This window comes from Trachinotus anak, unplaced genomic scaffold (genome assembly GCF_046630095.1).
Source record: "Trachinotus anak isolate AG129_WGS33_773 ecotype Australia unplaced genomic scaffold, CSIRO_AGI_Tana_v1 ptg000010l, whole genome shotgun sequence".
Taxonomy (NCBI): Eukaryota; Metazoa; Chordata; class Actinopteri; order Carangiformes; family Carangidae; genus Trachinotus; species Trachinotus anak.
In genome coordinates this window covers 4,158,934-4,176,735 of record NW_027273861.1, presented here as the reverse complement: position 1 = coordinate 4,176,735, position 17,802 = coordinate 4,158,934, and the positions used below count along the sequence as shown (strand labels likewise).

Sequence of the window (17,802 nt, the reverse complement as noted above, 5' to 3'; positions counted from 1 at the left end):
GTGAGAGAGATTGTTATGGTTAACGTTTTCTCAGTTCTGCTGGTTTCTTTTACACACAAAAATAAAAATGTATTTTCATACTATGTCATACTTGTTTTATTATATTTTTTAATTTTTTTTGATGTAACAAATACACACATGTATATATTGTTAAGTGTTTTTAAAAAAACAACAGTTGATGTAATTTCTTTTTCTCTTCCACATACAGCATTTTTGAAAAGCCGCATTTATTTATTTATTTTTTAACCTAAAAAGGGACATTGTGCAGCTTTTAACATAAATGGCACCAGATTATAGTTTCAAGCTATTTTACATCTACTGTCAGAGAGAAGAAAATGCCCCTTCATAAATAATTAGATCAATTTTGATAAATATGTTTTTTTTTTTTTTTTTTTTTGTTTTAAGATTAGAAAACAGGTATTCATAATTATTAAATGTTTAAATTCAATCCGCGCCCGGAACTTGTGGCGCGGATTTGTTTCTAGGGGGAGTCAATTTGGAAGCAGGAACGTCAAACTACATAAACAACCAAAGTTCCGTTCATTTTGTTGTTAAAGTGCTGCCGTTTCGCTTCGTACGGACATTAAATGTTGAACTCAGCGTGTTATTGTGTGATTAAATTAACTTTGCAACAGATACAAATATTTCAGTCGGCGGCTGCTCGCTCATAGCCAAGGTGAGTTGTAGCTAACGTCCACTGGTATCAGTGACATTGACAGCTGAGAACAGTAATGGCTGTCGAATGAACAAACTGAGTAGAAGGTCAGGTTAACGTCAGGCGTCATGTCGACATTAAGATGAGGACTTTCAGCCCTCTCCGAGTGGCCTCGTCCGCAGTTCAAAAACACCTGGCAGCTGTTTGGTGAGTGAGTTACGCAGAGTTGTAGCTCAGGCACAAGGACGATGGTTTTGCTCTGTGTTAATCTTTTACGGAGCAGCCGCTTCTGTTTTCACCTGACACGACACGACCAGATCTATAAACACGCTGGATTTGCTCTGAAGAAGGCGCAGTGTGTGTCCTCTCGGATCAGCAGTCAAAGAGCCACAAACTCTTTGTACCTCAGAACCAGTTCAACTGCATCACCTCTGTTATCCTGTGGAAATGGAGCCACGGTGTGTTTCCAGATTAGTCCTAAAACCACGTCAGCCCAGTCACAGTGCGGACACCACTTCCACACCTCAGCCCCCCTGAGGGCCCTGCCTGCTCCCCTCATATGGATGGTGCTGAAACCTCTGCAGAAGCTGGTGGCTATAATACTGGGCAGGTAGGGGACACACCGGAGCGCTACTGGTTATCTGAGTTACCTGTCAGCTCCAACCAGTGTAACATTTCTCCTATGACCTCTCTCATCAACATAAACTGCTGCTCACAGTTTTTGAAACACTCAAACATCACAGTTTCCCACATTCTAATGTTTAATGTGGACATTAGCTGAAGCTCCTGACCTGGACCTGCAGGAGTTTATACCCTGCACCCCTGCCACGTGACTGACTGATTGGATAACTGCACAGATGAGCAGGTGTACAGGTGTTTCTAATAAAGTGCCCAATGAGTGAACACACTTTAATATAATACAGGGAAACCATATAAATACTCAAATGTAGAAAAATGATCAGGTGTAATTATTCACAATACTTTGATCAGCTGATTTTCTTGCAAAACAGAAAAACAGGAACATTTGTATCAGTTATTTTATAGCCTTCAAATGTATTTACTGCTTAAAGGCACAATATTTTTTAATTACTATTTTTTAATTAATTAGAATACTGTGTTCATTAAATAATTAACATTACACTAATTGTTTTATCAACAATTGTATTAAATGTAATTTAAGTAAGGACAAATAAATTGTTGCCTCATTTCTGTTAATTAATTGGTTTTAATTAACTGGTGACACTGAAGTAGAGTGACTGTGATAGTATCATGTGACACACCAGGCTTCATTGATTAATTTGGTTTTATTTTGGGTCAAATAACTCCTTTGGAAAACGTCCTGACCCCCTTTCATGGACTTCCTGTAAAACAGAGAGGCTGTTTAGTCTTGGCCTACTTGTCGACTTTAATGTTTGACTGTTTCCTCTGGGCAAGCATACAAACTTATTTCAGCATTTTGTGCATAGTACATTGTTGTGAACATATTTTATGCATGTTTCAATGCTGTTCTCTTGGCCAGGCCTCCTTTGAAACTAGACTATTGATCTGCCTGGATTCCTACATTTCCTTCCAGAGCTTCAATTTTTTTCTTTTTATTTTCATTTTTTGCCGCTGTCGGGCAGCAAGTGATTTCACATTTACTGGAGGAGCCCTGCATAGATATCTCAGACCCTGTGGTTTGTGCTTTGTTTGCAGGAGTATAAGAAAGTGGTGGGTGGCTCTACCAGACAACCGCCGGCAGCTCATGCGCAAATGGGCCTGGCAGCGCCGCTGGCATCTGGGAGCGGGGGCAGGTGTTGCTATGGTGATTGCAGCTCTCCTTCTCCTGACCCACCTGGATGAGTCCCCTGTGACGGGACGGACCCGCCTCCTGGTGTTCAGCAGAGAGAACTACATGGAGCTGGCCGCTCTGACTTCAGAGGCTGTGAGAGAGGGAGGGGGGACTAACATGATTTATGTGTGTGTGTGGGCGTGCGTTTGTGTTACAGCATGATTAGAGACAGATGAGCCTTTTACACACATTTTTTTCACATGATTCTTAAAATCAGCAATGACAGTAATGACAAGCAGACAGACAACACATTTATTTAAATGGATGGAGGGGAAAATCTGCAAATCCTTAAAAACTGTGTGTGTGTGTGTGTGTGTGTGTGTGTGTGTTGGTTACAGTACATGGAGGAGTTTGCCGAGCTGCTGGTTCCAGTCACTGACCCTCGGCACAAGGTGGTAGAGCAGGTGGTGCAGCATCTGGCACAAAGGAACAAGGACATTCCTGAAGTGTCTGCTGTCACATGGAGCGTCCATGTGGTGCAAAGTCCCAACGTCAATGCCTTCGTCCTGCCGGTCAGTGAAAGAAAACGAGACAAAGAATTAGAGATTTTTTTGTGTTTTTGTACTAACACACTATTGCATCCTTGACCCATATGTGAGGATGTCTATGAATAATAGAGTGAGTGAGAATGTGTTTCTCTTATTACTTATCCTTCTAACAGTGATTGATCAAGACATGTTTTTAGACTAGATTAAGCTTGTTTTTGCCCCCTGCCCATGTGGGTGGGCAATGCCTCACCTCTGATGTTGATTGAGGCATTTGTCACTCACAGAGAAGTTTACAGTGACTGTCTAAAGAATCTCTTCAAACACATCTGGATTTTTTTACTTCCCTTTATGTAGAACGGGAAAGTGTTCATGTTTACGGGGATGCTGGACGCCGTGGCCGACGTTCACCAGCTCACCTTTGTCCTGGGACACGAGATGGCTCATGCGTTACTGGGACACTCTGTAAGTGCACAAGCCTCTTCAGACTGTGTGTGTGGTTGTGGTGTTGTCCCTCCCCCTGATCATGACACGTCAGTGGTGCTGCCTGCTGTAATCCTGTACATGTGTGTGGCTGAATAAGGGACCAGTTGCCTGCTTAATGCTGACTCCTGCAGACATTTTTGGAGATTTCTAAATGCCAACACACACTCTTTCACTTGCTTCTAACCCATAAGGGTAACAAAAAAGCAGTGTACTACAGCTTTACAATTAGCATGAGAGAGGAAAGCAGCAAACGGCCTTGAGTTGGCCTCGAACCTGGACCGCTGTGGTTAAATATAAGCCTTTAAGACCTGCGCTCTACCAGGTGAGTCAGCGGTGAACCACACTGTTATGGATAAAAGACAACCATACATGTATTTTCTCTCAGCACTCTGAGCTTGTCAGTCCACTGCTCATTGATAAACTTCTCCAGTCCACTTGTGGACTATAACTAGTTTGGTTTTACTTGACATCACATTATTCACAGCACAGGATATAGGACAAATTGCAATGATTCAATACAGGACGCAGCATTTTATCTTCAAATATGGGAAGATGCTGTATTATACAGGAAACCTAAAGGTATCCTGTAAGAAGACAGGCAGTTCTTGTGCATACTATCAAATATAATCCTGCTGGCGCCACTGTATCACGCATTATATTCTTTACTGTAGAGCTTGACCCGACATTGGCAGTCAGCCACTTTATATTTTCAAGACTTTTTTTTCAGGAATGTGTCTGAATGACCTTGAAACACACAGATAATCCACTCGGTGTTATTTTTGTCTCTGCTGCTTCACGGCACAGTAACAACAGGTCATTACTGTTAGTGCAGATGGCGAGGAGCTATACCTGTCACTGTATTTATATACAGACAGAATGTGCATCCATTCCCTCAGTGCGGATTGCACACAGTGTAGAGCAGAAAATATGGAAACCTGTGTAGCTCTGTGGATGGATTTCCTGAGGCTGAAGTGCTGCAGTGAACAAAGACCTGTGTATAGACCACTGACATTTGAGAGGCTCAGTTGATAGTAGCAGACCTCGCTATGCATGAGGATGAGTCACTAAAAACACTTAAAGTGCAAATAATGTTGAAGAACAAAGTTAAGTCACTTAAAAGCCCTTGGCACACAGAGGAGAAGTTAGAGCTGGAAGTCTTCCAGCTCTCTCCCACATAAGGTTATAAAATATGTATGTGGACCTCCTATAGTTATGTGCATTATACACTGAGAGACCTGACTATTCATCATTAGCCCCCCCACTCTGTCTCAGAAGTATAGTATTGGCTGAAGTGGCATCACTTGCAGAGTTGTTGCATCAGCCAGCGTCAAAGCCTCTCTGACAATCACCCCCAGACACTCACTAATTCTGTCTGTGCTATGATGACCAGAGACCCGTCGACCGAGGGCACTGTCATGCTTTATTAATTCTCCTCTGACGGCCGTTTTTACTCTGGCAATAGAAGCCCATTCTTCTTCTTCTAAAAAAGTGTCTAATGAAGTGGGTATTTGCAGACTTTAAACGTCCTCGGAGGAAATGCTTGAAGGAGATTTTAATTAGATGAAGGGAATGAGCATCGATGGGCTTGGTATTACCCAGTAGGTGTGCTCTATTGGATCGGCTGTTAAAACCTCTAAATCTGCTACAGAGTTAAAGTTCCACTAAAATAGATGGGAACGATCAATATGTTCCAGCTGTCTCGTTCACCTCCCAAAAACTTTTTGCCTCTATTTTTCTCTCCCTGTTCCCATCCTCTTTCTGTTGTATCCTAAACCTTCACTTTCCCACTCCCTTCCTCCTCTGCTCTGTCACCTGCTCCCTGTCATCCCACATCCCTCTGCTCTCCTCCCGCAGGCAGAACAGGCCAGTCTGTCTCATGTCGTGGACCTCCTGTCCCTGATTCTGCTGACAGCCATCTGGGCTGTGTGTCCTCGGGACAGCCTGGCCCTGCTGGGACAGTGGGTACAGGACAAGCTGACACAGGTGAGAATGTTAACCTGTGTACACTGTATAATGCGATTTCCTGGTTGCCACTCAATCAAAAGAAACATCAAAATCTTCACACTTTATTCTATTGTAATAACTATGACTCTATTGTAATGAGTCTGGAAATGAAAGCAGTGGACTAGAGTTGGACCTTTGCCAAAGGAAATGTGTATGGATGTTAAAGTTTTTGCAACCTCTGTCTCTCCCTCAGCTGATGTTCAGCCGTCCCTACAGTCGCAAACTTGAGGCTGAGGCCGACAAAGTTGGATTGCAGTTGGCTGCTAAGGTATCATCATCGTGTTATTTCTTAAAGGGGCACTCCACAGATTTTAGATGTGAGGTTCACCTTACTTGTCACCGTGTATCATGTGTGTCAGTGTGAGTGTATCATCTCCTATGTAGCTCTGAAGGAGCTTCCAAAGTTTTGTATTACATTTTTAAAATGAGATTTATTGTTTATTTAACAGAGATATTGTGCAATACATTTATTGTAGTAGATACACCAGTGAGGTGCACTTCGAAGTTGGTTGTGGTGATTCAAAATCTCACACTTTGAAAAACAGACACAATAGAATATTAATACAAAAAAAAAAAAATCTCAAAACACAAGAAAAAAGGCAACCTCGAAACAAACAACAGAAAGACAATACCAGTCCCAACTAGAGAGCATAACATCATGAAAAATAGACTGACAGACAGTTAATACAGTATCTCTGTTTCGGTTTAAAGGCGGATTTACCGTCCATGTGTTGGTGTAAAGTTGGTTCAAAAAAGTCGCTGTTGTCTCTTTATGACCTCTCCTTCACATCTTTCCTTGACCTTGTGACGTTTTCCTTCGAGGTCGAAGAGAAGTGGTTAGGAAAGGAGATTATTTTGACTTTTGGACCGCAGCCTAAAATGTGTTAGCATTTAGCTAAAAGCACAGATGTGCCTGAGTAGGGACACTAGCGTGGCTGCTAACTTGTAGCCCTCATTCAGTCATTAAAAACAGACAGACAGACAGTTAATACAGTGTCTCTGTTTTCAGGCTCCTCCTGACATAATCAAGCTTAACTCAGCTTGGGCTTTACTTTCAGTTTATAAAATAAGCCTACATTACAAAGTAGAAGTGTGGGGTTTGAAAGGAGATGCTACTGACTTTCATAATCAGAAATGTAGGATATGGGATTTTTGGATTTTTACCTATACAAGGGATTAAAACTTGGACCTCTTTAACATGATATGACAGCTCTCAGAATCACACTCCTCTAATGTAACTGTTGTTCTCAAGCTCTGTAATCTGTCTGCAGAGCACTAGGGGGCACTGTTGTCAAACTAAACTAACCTCATGTTCTGGGTTAGTAAGGGTTCTCACCTCAGCACAGGACAGAGAGGTGCCACAGTGAGTTTGTGTTTCTGATTCCATGGGGTGTATGTGTCCTTCCTAGGCATGTGCAGATGTGCGAGCGGGCCCCGTTTTCTGGCAGCAAATGGAGCTCAGAGACCAGCTGACAGGAGAGCCCACCCTGCCCGAGTGGCTGTCCACACACCCATCGCACAGGAACAGATTCACTCAGCTGGACCACCTCATGCCACAGGTACAGACACACACAGTGCTGATTCACTGCTCGATTAAAATAACAGCAAGGGTTAACAGTTTCTTCTTCAGCTCAGTTATTTAAATAAGCTCAAACCTGCAGCCCTGATTCAGGTGTTTGTCTAAAGTAGAAGACCTGGATCCCTGTGTGAGGAGAGAGCCCTATACCTGCCTATTGTTGAGGAGAAACAGTGCAGCTGTAGGAGTGGTTGGAGGAGTCTTAATAGAACTAATGAAGCATCTGGAGAGATGTAGATCCACCTGCAGACATGTGGAGGGGGGGGCAGAGAGGAAGGAGAGACTTGGGGAGGATAGGAAAAGATGCAGGGGTTTAGGAAGACAGGGAAAAGATGTTGCCACACCGGGGCCTGGATATCTGCTTAACTACATCTCTGGGAGGCTTTGAGTTGAGGACCTGAGAGGAAACAGCTCCACAGTAGCAGCTCAGTCTCACATACTCACACACTGATGTGAGGCGCTGTGGTGAGACAGTCAATGGTTCCTTTAGGCAAGAAGGAAATCAGCAAGTGGTTAAAACAGCAGCTCCTATGGTGAGCGTCAGCAACAGCAGTTGTTACGTCTTATGTGTGTGTGTGTGTGTGTGTGTGTGTGTGTTTGTGTGTTTGTGTGTTTGTGTCTGAGCCAGAGAGAGAGACCAACAATCTCTCAGGCAGCAGCAGCTTTAACCTTGAGTGTGAGTTGGACTGTTGGTACACCGTCAGATGCTCCAAGCACGAGAGATGAACAGATGGGTAAACCACTAATTGTCCATCAGGTGCCTGTGTCATTATGTGTGCGCATGTTCTTTGTGTGAGTGTGTGTGTTACATGTATGTGCCTATGCATCATATCATATCCCTGTGTGGTAGATTGACCTCTAGCAGCAGTCGCTGGCGAGGCCAGGCTGTAGCCACAGGCAGCGAGGTGATGAAGACTGTTGTTTGGGGGATTCATTGGCCTGCATTGTGTGTGTGTGTGTGTGTTGAGAAAACTCTCCAGAGCTACGATCCTCTCCTCATCTGCAGTTCGTTCGAGCCAGCACAGCAGCGCACATGAGCCACTTAACATCTGAGCTCAGTCGGGTGAAAGTGATGCATAATGTGATGTTTTTAACCTTGCGAGGGGTGACAGCATCAAGCTAGTTAACCCAACTCTTGTGAGGGCACTCCGCCTCCATTAGTGCGCTCATCATCCTTAAGCAAAGCGCATTAAGTCCACTGGTAGCATGAGAGGGAGGCCCCGCTGAGTGGGAAGCAAGTGCATGTATGTGCTCAGAGTCTTGTAGGTGTTTCTAAGTGTGACATTAATGAGTTGGGGGTGTGTGTGTGAGAGACAGAGACAATGACAGAGAGAATGTGTTGCTTGTGATTCATTCCTACCAGCTCCTCTTATCCAGCCTGCGTGGGATTGATTTAAAGTACAGACGCTGCATCCTGTAATAGTTTAGCCATGCTAGCAGTGCTCTGTTGTTCAGTCCAGACTGATCTCAGCAACTATTGGACAGTTTGAAATTTAGTACAGACATTTGTTGTCTCCAGAGGATGAATCTTACTGACTTTTTAATTTGACCAATATTTTGATTTCTTACCAAATAGCTGCAAAACTAATGACATCCCCATGATCCTCAGCTGTCAAGTGCAAATCAGGAAGCATTAGCAGGCTAACACACAAAACTAAGGCTGCAGTCGAGAAGTCTTTTTTTCCATAGGAAGATTCCTAACTGGATGAAATAACCCGGAAGTATCTAAGCTTCAGCCATGATAACAGCTGTTTGAATTCTCTAAATGATAAGGAAAGGAGCTTCAATGCTTCCTGTCTTATCTCCTTTAGCATAGGAAACACTGGACCTTTGAAAAGGAAAGGAGAAAATGCCGTCCCACAATTCCTTATCACAGCAAAAGCGATGCACCTATGGTTGTATTGGATGCACCATTGTAGATTAACTCCAACAGACCCACATAAACAACAGAGCATCTGTTTTATGTTTGTGACAAAATCCAGAACTTATGGAAATCCTTGTCTGATTGTCTGGGTTCCAAATCCATAAATCTAAATATAGTTTTTAATCATTAGTCACTTTATATTATTCACTTATTTGGTTGTAATTATGTTGTAAATTGTATTTTATTGTAGTTTATCAGTTCTTTTACAATTAATTATGAATTTTTTTATGTTTGTCTGTTAATGTTATTATAGCTTTTGAAATCTATTTTATTGGATCTGATTGTCCTTTTCTTCAGTCGTCAGTCATCTGTGAAGCACCTTGAACTTAATGAAAAGTACAAATAAAGTTTGATGATAAAGTTTGATGATGATAAATATAGATTTATTCTCTTTCAAATCTGTCCAGATTTCTAGTTAACAATATCATCATAACAAAATACTATCTACATAAATGTCGTTCTACTAAATCCCCTCCCATTGTGTAAAGCACTAGAAATTAATTTTCTCCACTTACTCTAATTACTTAAGTCTGAATAAAATTTATTCTGACCTCTTGCTCAGTTCCTTATTATTATTTAATTATAATTTTAATGGATCAACTTTCTCTGCTTGTGTAAATGTTTCATATTTTCTTATTTCAACAATTCAGCCCTGTTTGTTTTTGTGGATAAAAGAGGATTTATTGTCCATGTGCTATAAATAAAGTGGGTTTAAAAAAAGCTTAATGACAGTTCAGTCGAATTCTCTCCTTATGACCTCTCCTTCACATCTTTCCTGGAACTTGTGACGTTTTCCATCAAGGTTGAAGAGAAATGGTTAGGAAAGGAGATTATTTTGACTTTTGGACTGCAGCCTAAGATGTGTTGGCATTTAGCTGAAAGCACAGATGTGCCTGAGTAGGGCCACTATCTTGGCTACTAACTTGTAGCCCTCATGATTCTCTCTATAGTGTCTTATTTTGTTTGTATGTTCTTAGCTCAGTGCATCTGTTCATCTCTGTGCTTTTATCTTTGTCTTTTTTTGTCTCTGGTCCTTCACATCCTGCTTTCTGTCTGTTGTTGTCACATTCATTTCAGTTCACAGCAAATATCTTATTTGTTTATCACAAAGTAAAAAGAACAAACTGATTTCTTGTTCTACTACGCTGCAAACAAAAACAACACATGGCTCACTGTTAAACCAACAAACATTTATCATCATGAACTTCTTGTCTGCAGTTTTAAGTCAGTGCAGATACAGTATTTACCTCCGAGTGTGGCTTCATGTCTTTTGTTTAATTATTTCTGGAAAGAAGATGAAACAATTGTATTTTATTTTGAATTCAAAGTGTGGTTTCCCGAATTTCTGTACACTTCCTGCAGTAATACAGTAAAACTCTCTGTGTGTCTGTCCTTGCTTGTCTCTCTGTCCAGGCTCTGGAGTTGAGGGAAAGTTGCGTCTGCCCTGCTCTACCTGCTGTTGACCCTCGCGTTGTCTTCTCCAAGAGTGTCCAGGTGCTGCTGGAAAACACTAAGAACCAGGGGAGAGGAGGGTCACAGGGGGCAAGCAAGCCCCACCTGCCCCACAGCCCTGCCTCACTCCCTACTGCACTGCCTGCTGCTCTGCTTCCCCAAACTGCACTTCCTTCTTCTCCAAACGTGGATGAGGAGAGCAACAGCCACGCCTCGGCTGTAGCGTCAGATGCAGCTGTAGCAGCCCCTGCCCCCGCTCCTGCTGAGGGTGACAGACGTTGGGATGGGGTGCAGATCACCAGCTGACGGGGGTGTTAAATCCTCACAAACTTCTCCAGCTTTTCACTGACTGAACTGGACTATTAGTGACTACTACTGCTCCCACCCACCATTGCAGAGTTTCTTGATGCTGCTCTCCAGCTCCTACTGGTTGTTCAGGTTGCCAGCACAATGGAGGGTGGCGCTGTGGACGATGGTGTGAAAAGAAGTGGCTGGGGTCATTTCATATTTGGAGAAAAAGTCAAGTGGAAAAAGTCACCAAAAATAAATAGTAAGAAGAAACTCAAGAAATTCAACGCCCTGACCTCTTCCTCCACTGCAACACCCTGATGACTGAACTTCAGAGAATGTTATCCATGCCTAGTGACTACAAAGATGCCACGTTAATTAGATAACCTCGAATGGGGAAATGCTGGATTAATTAGTAAAGCTTCCATACATTGCAGGATTAATATGTGCATTATTCATCAACACACGACAGCAGACGAGAGCAAGCACTTTATATCTGCATGTTGGAGGGTGTGTCCGTGGCAGGCAGAGGACATCTACATTCTCATTATGACTACTACTTTCTCATGCCACACACACAGCACTTTATGCATTCTCCAGCCTGAGGGACACAATCGTGTAAATTTATGCTGGGATGTTTACAGATTTTAAAACACAGCCTTCTGCACAGGAATGCCAATATTCACTGTCAAGCTTTTTAGAAATCTTTCATGGGATTTTGTGAAATCTTATTTAACAGGGTGAGATGACTGAGAAAACATCCTTATTTACAGCAACAGCTTGCGGGAGCAGCCACACAATGAGGAAGAGGAGGGCAGCTACGGTTCATATCTTGGTAATCTTCTGCGTGTGTGCTGAAACAAACACCTGGTTAAATTGTGAAATCAAAAAGATACTCCTGTGTTTTCATTTGGGATGAATTATTTTATTTGTGTCATGCATTTTAGGCGCTGAAACTGTATCAGCTTGCAAAACATCAGATGAGAGTCTGCTGGGGAAGCTTTGTTTTACGGCAGACAGGGTAGGTCTACGTTAGAGTCTGCATCTGCTGCATTAGAGTAAGTGGCCAGTGATTGGTTTTGTGCAAAACAGTGCAATGAAAAGCCAAGGTAATATTGGTTTTTGCATATCAACATCTCAGCAGAAATGTGCTCTGTTTGCAAGTCTCAGGCAAAAAAATAATAAAAAAAAGTCTTATTTTGGCATTTTTCCATTGCAAGTTGAATTGCAGATGAACATTTATCAGCAAGAGAAATGAGGATTATGGAAACTGTGTGTGTCAGTCAGCCTGTGTGACATAAGAACATCAAAATACTTCTGTTGTCACAGCAACCAATTAAGACAATGTGTGAAAGATGTATATTTGTGTGTGTGTGTGTGTGTGTGTGTGTGGTAGCAGCAGCAGCAGATATAGCAGTTACTCATTGATGCCAGGCTCCTGGGAAAATTTCTGGCAGTCCTCTCACAGCTGATCACACAGATGTAAAGAAATCTCATAGACATGATTACACTCAGCCAGTCATAGTCAAATGAAAGCTACTAAAATTCCCATCAGTCAGACTCACTGCTGTGCTTTTGTAACGTCCTCCAACTGTAACAACTTCTTGCTTGTTGAATACAAGCTGAATTTGTGTTATCTCAGCGTATTAAAGAGCATTAGAGCAACATCCAAGTTCCTTCCTTTCTGCTGCAACAGAAAGAGGGTCATCCCTCTCTTTTGCTGTGTCACCTCCTCCTGGTGACACAGATTTGGCCTTTGTTTTCCCCAGGATTTCTGGGTGCATCACTTCTATTTATTCCAATGAAGTCTTCCATTTCTTGGCCTCACTGTCGTGTGCATGCTGAAGCTTCTGGATGCAGCTCCCTCACCACTCACGGAGAAATTGGAACATGAGCAGGCAACAGATGACACACTCAGACCCAGTGGTAATTGTAATGAGTGTGATACAACACACACACACACACACACACACACACACACAGTGCGCTGAGTAATTGTAGCCTACTGCTGGAGTCTAAACAATACTGCAACAGAGGGCTTAATCAAGGAAAACAAAGAGACAGCAGTCAGATGGATTGAAAAGACAGAAATAGAAAACAGACAAAGTGGAAACATGGGGATTGACAGGAGAAAAGAAAAGATCTCATTTCAAGTGCCAGAAAGAGAGCATTCTTTTGGTGTGATTTACATTTAAATGAAATAAAATATTTGATTTTTAACATTTTAGCTCAAATGCTGGATGGAAATGTCTCTGTTTCTGTGTGGTGTCTCTGTGCACAGACGTACCCTTGGGCAGATAAGATCAGTTTCACGAACGAAATCAGACGTCTACTTTGTGTCTGTAAATTCACCTCAAGTCTCAGATTGTTTTGTGTTTGTATATCCCCACGCCCACTAGAGACCATCAGACTGCTTCTGAGCTCTCAGACAAACTGCTCGCAGGTATTTCATGGTATTGACAAGCGGAGTGGCATCGAAAAGTAGAGGAAGGAGCAGTAAAGGCAGCACACCCACGACAGAGAGAGGAGAATACAGTACACAGTAGACAGCAAACTCAAGATGCTGTTTCACCAACAAAAACACTCCCAGAGAGAGTCAGGGCAGTGAGAGAGCAACCCAACACATCTGCTGTGTAGGTGGCTGAATGATGTCCCAGAATTCAGTCTGACCCTCTGTGGAGTGCTGCTCGAAGTGGCTCATCCACAGTTCCATTTCTTGGATCCGCCTCAGCACACAGGCAGCAGCTGGCTGCAGCGAGTAGAGGGAATATGGTGATGGAGACGTGTGTATGTGTGTGCGCAGTTGTGGTAAAAGTTGCAATGTCCTTCCACTGTGCATTAATTATACATGTGGCATGTGGGTGTCTGATTGAAATGAATATTTTACTGCTTTTAATCACTGCCATTGCCAGAGTGATGGAGCATCTGGCTGTGTTACCTGGGTAATTAAAGATGCTGTCTCACACACGCACGCACACATGCAAGTCTCCGAGGTTGTGTCTGCAGTACAAGGCAGGGGTACTCCAGAGGCTTACTAATGAGTCTGAATTAGATTTAGAATGTTTTAAAGCAGCCGGGCCCATGGAAAAATAAAGATTACTCATTCTTTCTTGCTTTTGTCTAAGTTTGATTAGCAGAAAGCTTTTTAACGAGGCCAGGGGAGAGTGGAAATCCTCTTTGAGGTCACCTGAGTGTAACCTCAGCTTAAACTATTCTAAAATGCCAAATACTGTAGTTAAATCATACAGAATATTCTAAGAGCCTATTTTAAACCTTAAATGTTTTTTTTTTTGTTCTGGATGAAACAATTTTGTTCAGCTGTTGATAAATAAAATATAACACTCTCACTCTCCACTCTCCGCTGCTATGGAGTCTCTTGATCAAAACAAATACAAAAGACAAAAAGAGTTTGGTGACTTTGAGAAGTAGCATGGGATCATGGGAGTTCATGTCTTTCCTTCAGTGTCAGGAGCTGAGTTATACACAGAGGTCTCCTCCTCTCCAAAACAAACCAGGACCCAGTGATCAGAACCAGTAAAAACTCTGAATGAAGCAGTTTCATGTTAAAAACCATCCTGGACGGGCTGCGAGCTGATAACTACATCTGATGACTAAGATCCTTCATCTGGTTAAAATATATAATTATAAATGACCAAAATCTAAAAAGTGTACTGAAAACTGGATTGACGCTTCGAGCAGGCATGTGCATAAAGGATATGATGCCATTTACAGGCGACCATTTGGGATGATGTAGATACACATTTCAACCAAATATAAAAGCCCAGCTGTTAGACTGTCTTTAGGCATTTATGCAAATATAATGTACATATATTGAATTTCCACATATGACATACATTATATGTGCAGGTAGAATAAAAACACATGTAAAAATTATATATAAAACCTGGAGTAAATTAATATATTGAGATATATGTCCAGCCCATACAAATATGTATATTTATGTATGTTTGCTTATATTGTAGACATATGTTACATAAATATATAACCATCCCAAAGCCTGTCAGTGTATGTTAATATTACCACTTTCGCAGAATGAGAAGATAGACATGTTTAAAATGAATGAGAAATTAATAAGAAAAACATATATAAGCATATAGAGTTTTTATATGTAGCTATGTGTAAGATGGACCACAATTACGGTTGGACGATACAGCGATAAAATGACTCACACACAGGTTTGGCATGTGTATCAGATGAGGCCTTTTATTCAACCATCTTCAGGAGCAAGCATCACCCAGCATCGTTAAAATGGCGCCTTTTTATACTGTGTATCGGCTAATGACCTCGGGAGACTCCACTCACAGGGATCCACTGCCTGCTCACATACACACCTTTCTTTTCTCATAACTATACACACACATCCTCACACCCCTAAATACACATTCATTTCTTCACTACCAAATGAACAAAACCCCACTAAACCACATTACATCTACTACAATAAAATACACACATCTAAACCACCCCACACCAATTTACACTTGGTTACCCCCGGAACTATAAAACATGTGGTCTGTTGTCTGGGGAAGCCTTTTGCCCGAACACCCTGAAGACAAAGAGACTGGTGAGTCGTTAACACACTTTATGCTCCCTCATTGCACCTTCATACACTTATTGCACATACTACACATTACATCAACCATTACATTCTTTTGGCTTAGCTCTAAGCTCATTGTTTTATTCCCTCAAACATGGCTGCACATTTACTCCCATGTCCCTCTCTTCCAGGTGGAGCTGCGTGGCCTACACAGCACCTGCCATCCAATCAAAATTAAAAAGGACCATACATATAGAGACAAATATTCCAATCATTAGTGCAACGTATAGCTATACAAATGTGCAAAATGCAATGTAATCAAATGTATTGTGCAAATCTTCAATAAAGTGCTGTTGCTCCTATTAAAGTGCTTGTGCAATTATTGAAGTGCATGTGTTTCCATACCCTTACAGTCAAAAGTGCCTGGTGCCATATAAGTCAGGTGATGAAGCACTCTTCATCACACTATGTTGTTGTAATAAACCTGCATATATAAATTTGAAAATATATTATTAACATACATGTTTGCAATATGTTGTTACTATATAAAAATCCATAATATGGGATATATTTTTAATATACGTGGCCTACATATGCAAAGTTTACTATGGATATTTCATATATGTTGTAAACTAATGTCTTCATATATACAGAGGATGTATATATGTGGTAATAATATAAGTGACATATATGGCAACATCATTCTTGATATAGGGACATATATGTCATATGTTACATTAGTGTAAAGGATGGAAAAGTTACGTAATATAGTATGAATCTCTGACTCTACATACAGTAATAGATTTAACTAAAACACTCCCTCCTCCACACAGCCTGTTAAACCAAACTGCAATGAGGACAAGGTCATAGCCAGTCCAGTAAGAACAGTTTACAGTTCTTGTAACAGTTACTTCTCTCCGTGTTGGAGATATGCTTCTTAGATAGTTACAGTGAATCTTATGAGTTATTACAAAAACCAGTTATTCATAGACATCTCAGTAAACTCTATCACAGCTGTCGAGGAGCAGTTTTTGTATTTCACTCCACAGTTTTCAGTCTGTCATTTCCTGTGCATCTTCCCTCACTCTACATACCTGGCACCAAATTTTATTTTTAGAAAATAGGGCAAAAATGTGGCGCTCGGGTTGTTCTTCCCTGGTGCAGCCTGGTGTGTGATCTAAGTAGGTTGATAACACAGTGCTTTTTTTTTTTACCCACATAAAACCCTTGTCCAGTGCAGCTTTAATGTGAGCTAATGTCTGCATTAATCACTGCACAGTGTTAGCCTGAGAGAATCATTCTTCACTCAGTAAAGCTTTAAGTTTTCATTAAAGAGAGCTTCAGAAATTAGCACAACCATGGTTGAAATTGACTTCCACTATCTACTTAAAAAACTGAAGATAATTCAAAACATCTGGCATATTTTTTGTCATGGTTATTGTCTGTGGTTTTTCCTGGGAGCTGAGCTGCTTTTGTGTGAACCACAGTGATGAACAGACTGGCGTGGGGTCATCGAGGCCATCGAGGTATTCTCTTTCAACACACAGTACAGGGCTTCCTCTAATGGCTCCTCGTGTCCTCTCTGTTTGCCTTATCACCTTGATCTGTGCTTGTGTGTGTGTGTGTGTTTTCATGCTTGAACTGGTGGAGGGTTTTTTATAGTCTGGCTGCTCTGATGCTATTAGAGATTAGGATGTTAACACAGTCCCTCATCTGACTGCATCGATCCCAACCCTCGCAGTGGAATCCCATTAATACTAACAACGTCAGGTACAAACTTTGTAGCTCTCTTTACCCCCTCCCTCTTTTTACATCTGCTTCTCTGTCAGTGTTGATTTGAATCTGAATAACCAGCTTTCTTCCTGGTCTTTCAACGAGGAGGGGGTGCAGGGTAATGAAGGGAGCGAGGGAGGGAAGATTGCAGAAGCAGAGGGGGACTAGAGGATGTGGAAATGAGATGAGATTAAATGGTTTTAAATCAGTCTTCCTCAGGTGCTTTGACACTGGTAGCTTTCAGTGTTTGAGCGCATACATCAAGTTACAACTCAGGGTAAGTGTATTAGGATATGAACACGTTCTTTTTATGGTAGTAAAATTAACTGCACACAACGGTATAGTTTACTCAGGGCCAGGTAGTGAAGATATGAGATTACAAACATGTTGATGACAATGAAATTACATCAAAAGTGACACTGAAATTTTAACTTTAAATACATGTTGTGTGTTCAGAATCCTACATTTGCCTCTTGTGATAAAGTTTACTGTTACAGTTGGTTTAAAACCCTGTCAGAACTTTTGGTTGGCCACCCATGATTAGAGAATTTTGTGGTCCACTTTAAAAAAACACAGCACAGCCTTTTAAAAAATCTCCTCATCTCTGTGTCCGTCAGTGCAGCAGCGCATCATATTCCTCTTCTCTTCTCTTGAATCCATCAAGACCGTGAGAGAGAAGAACTCAGGCCAAAACACTGTCAGTCAATGTCAGGCAAATTCATCAAACTGTGACGGACCTGGTTGAGCATTTAGACGTAAAGTACTGTACA

The 17,802-nt window shown here is 41.6% G+C and overlaps 1 protein-coding gene across 6 annotated transcripts; it reads left to right on the top strand.

Annotated features, from left to right (window-relative positions):
* The first annotated feature begins 24 nt into the window (after positions 1–24).
* On the top strand, positions 25–13,680 carry oma1 (OMA1 zinc metallopeptidase). Of its 6 annotated transcripts, none has more exons than XR_011692357.1 (10): positions 27–1,265; positions 2,351–2,579; positions 2,825–2,998; positions 3,329–3,436; positions 5,312–5,440; positions 5,655–5,729; positions 6,871–7,020; positions 10,375–11,536; positions 11,649–11,722; positions 12,471–13,680. XR_011692357.1 is itself a non-coding variant. In XM_071486999.1 (8 exons), the coding sequence occupies exons 1-8, from the start codon at positions 904–906 to the stop codon at positions 10,717–10,719; spliced, it is 1,572 nt and encodes a 523-aa protein (XP_071343100.1). In that variant the 5' UTR covers positions 27–903; the 3' UTR covers positions 10,720–12,368. The 6 variants fall into 6 exon arrangements, 2 of the variants coding, with proteins under 2 accessions (XP_071343101.1, XP_071343100.1); XR_011692354.1 differs by having other exon boundaries at positions 10,375–11,722; positions 12,471–12,627; positions 13,101–13,680; XR_011692353.1 differs by having other exon boundaries at positions 10,375–11,722.
* The last annotated feature ends 4,122 nt before the right edge of the window (positions 13,681–17,802 follow it).

Coding starts and splice junctions, on each gene's coding strand:
- oma1 (XM_071486999.1), top strand. CDS start 904: ATGGTTTTGCTCTGTGTTAATCTTTTACGGAGCAGCCGCTTCTGTTTT. Junction 2,999..3,328: donor TCAATGCCTTCGTCCTGCCG/GTCAGTGAAAGA, acceptor CCCTTTATGTAG/AACGGGAAAGTGTTCATGTT. Junction 5,730..6,870: donor GATTGCAGTTGGCTGCTAAG/GTATCATCATCG, acceptor TGTCCTTCCTAG/GCATGTGCAGATGTGCGAGC.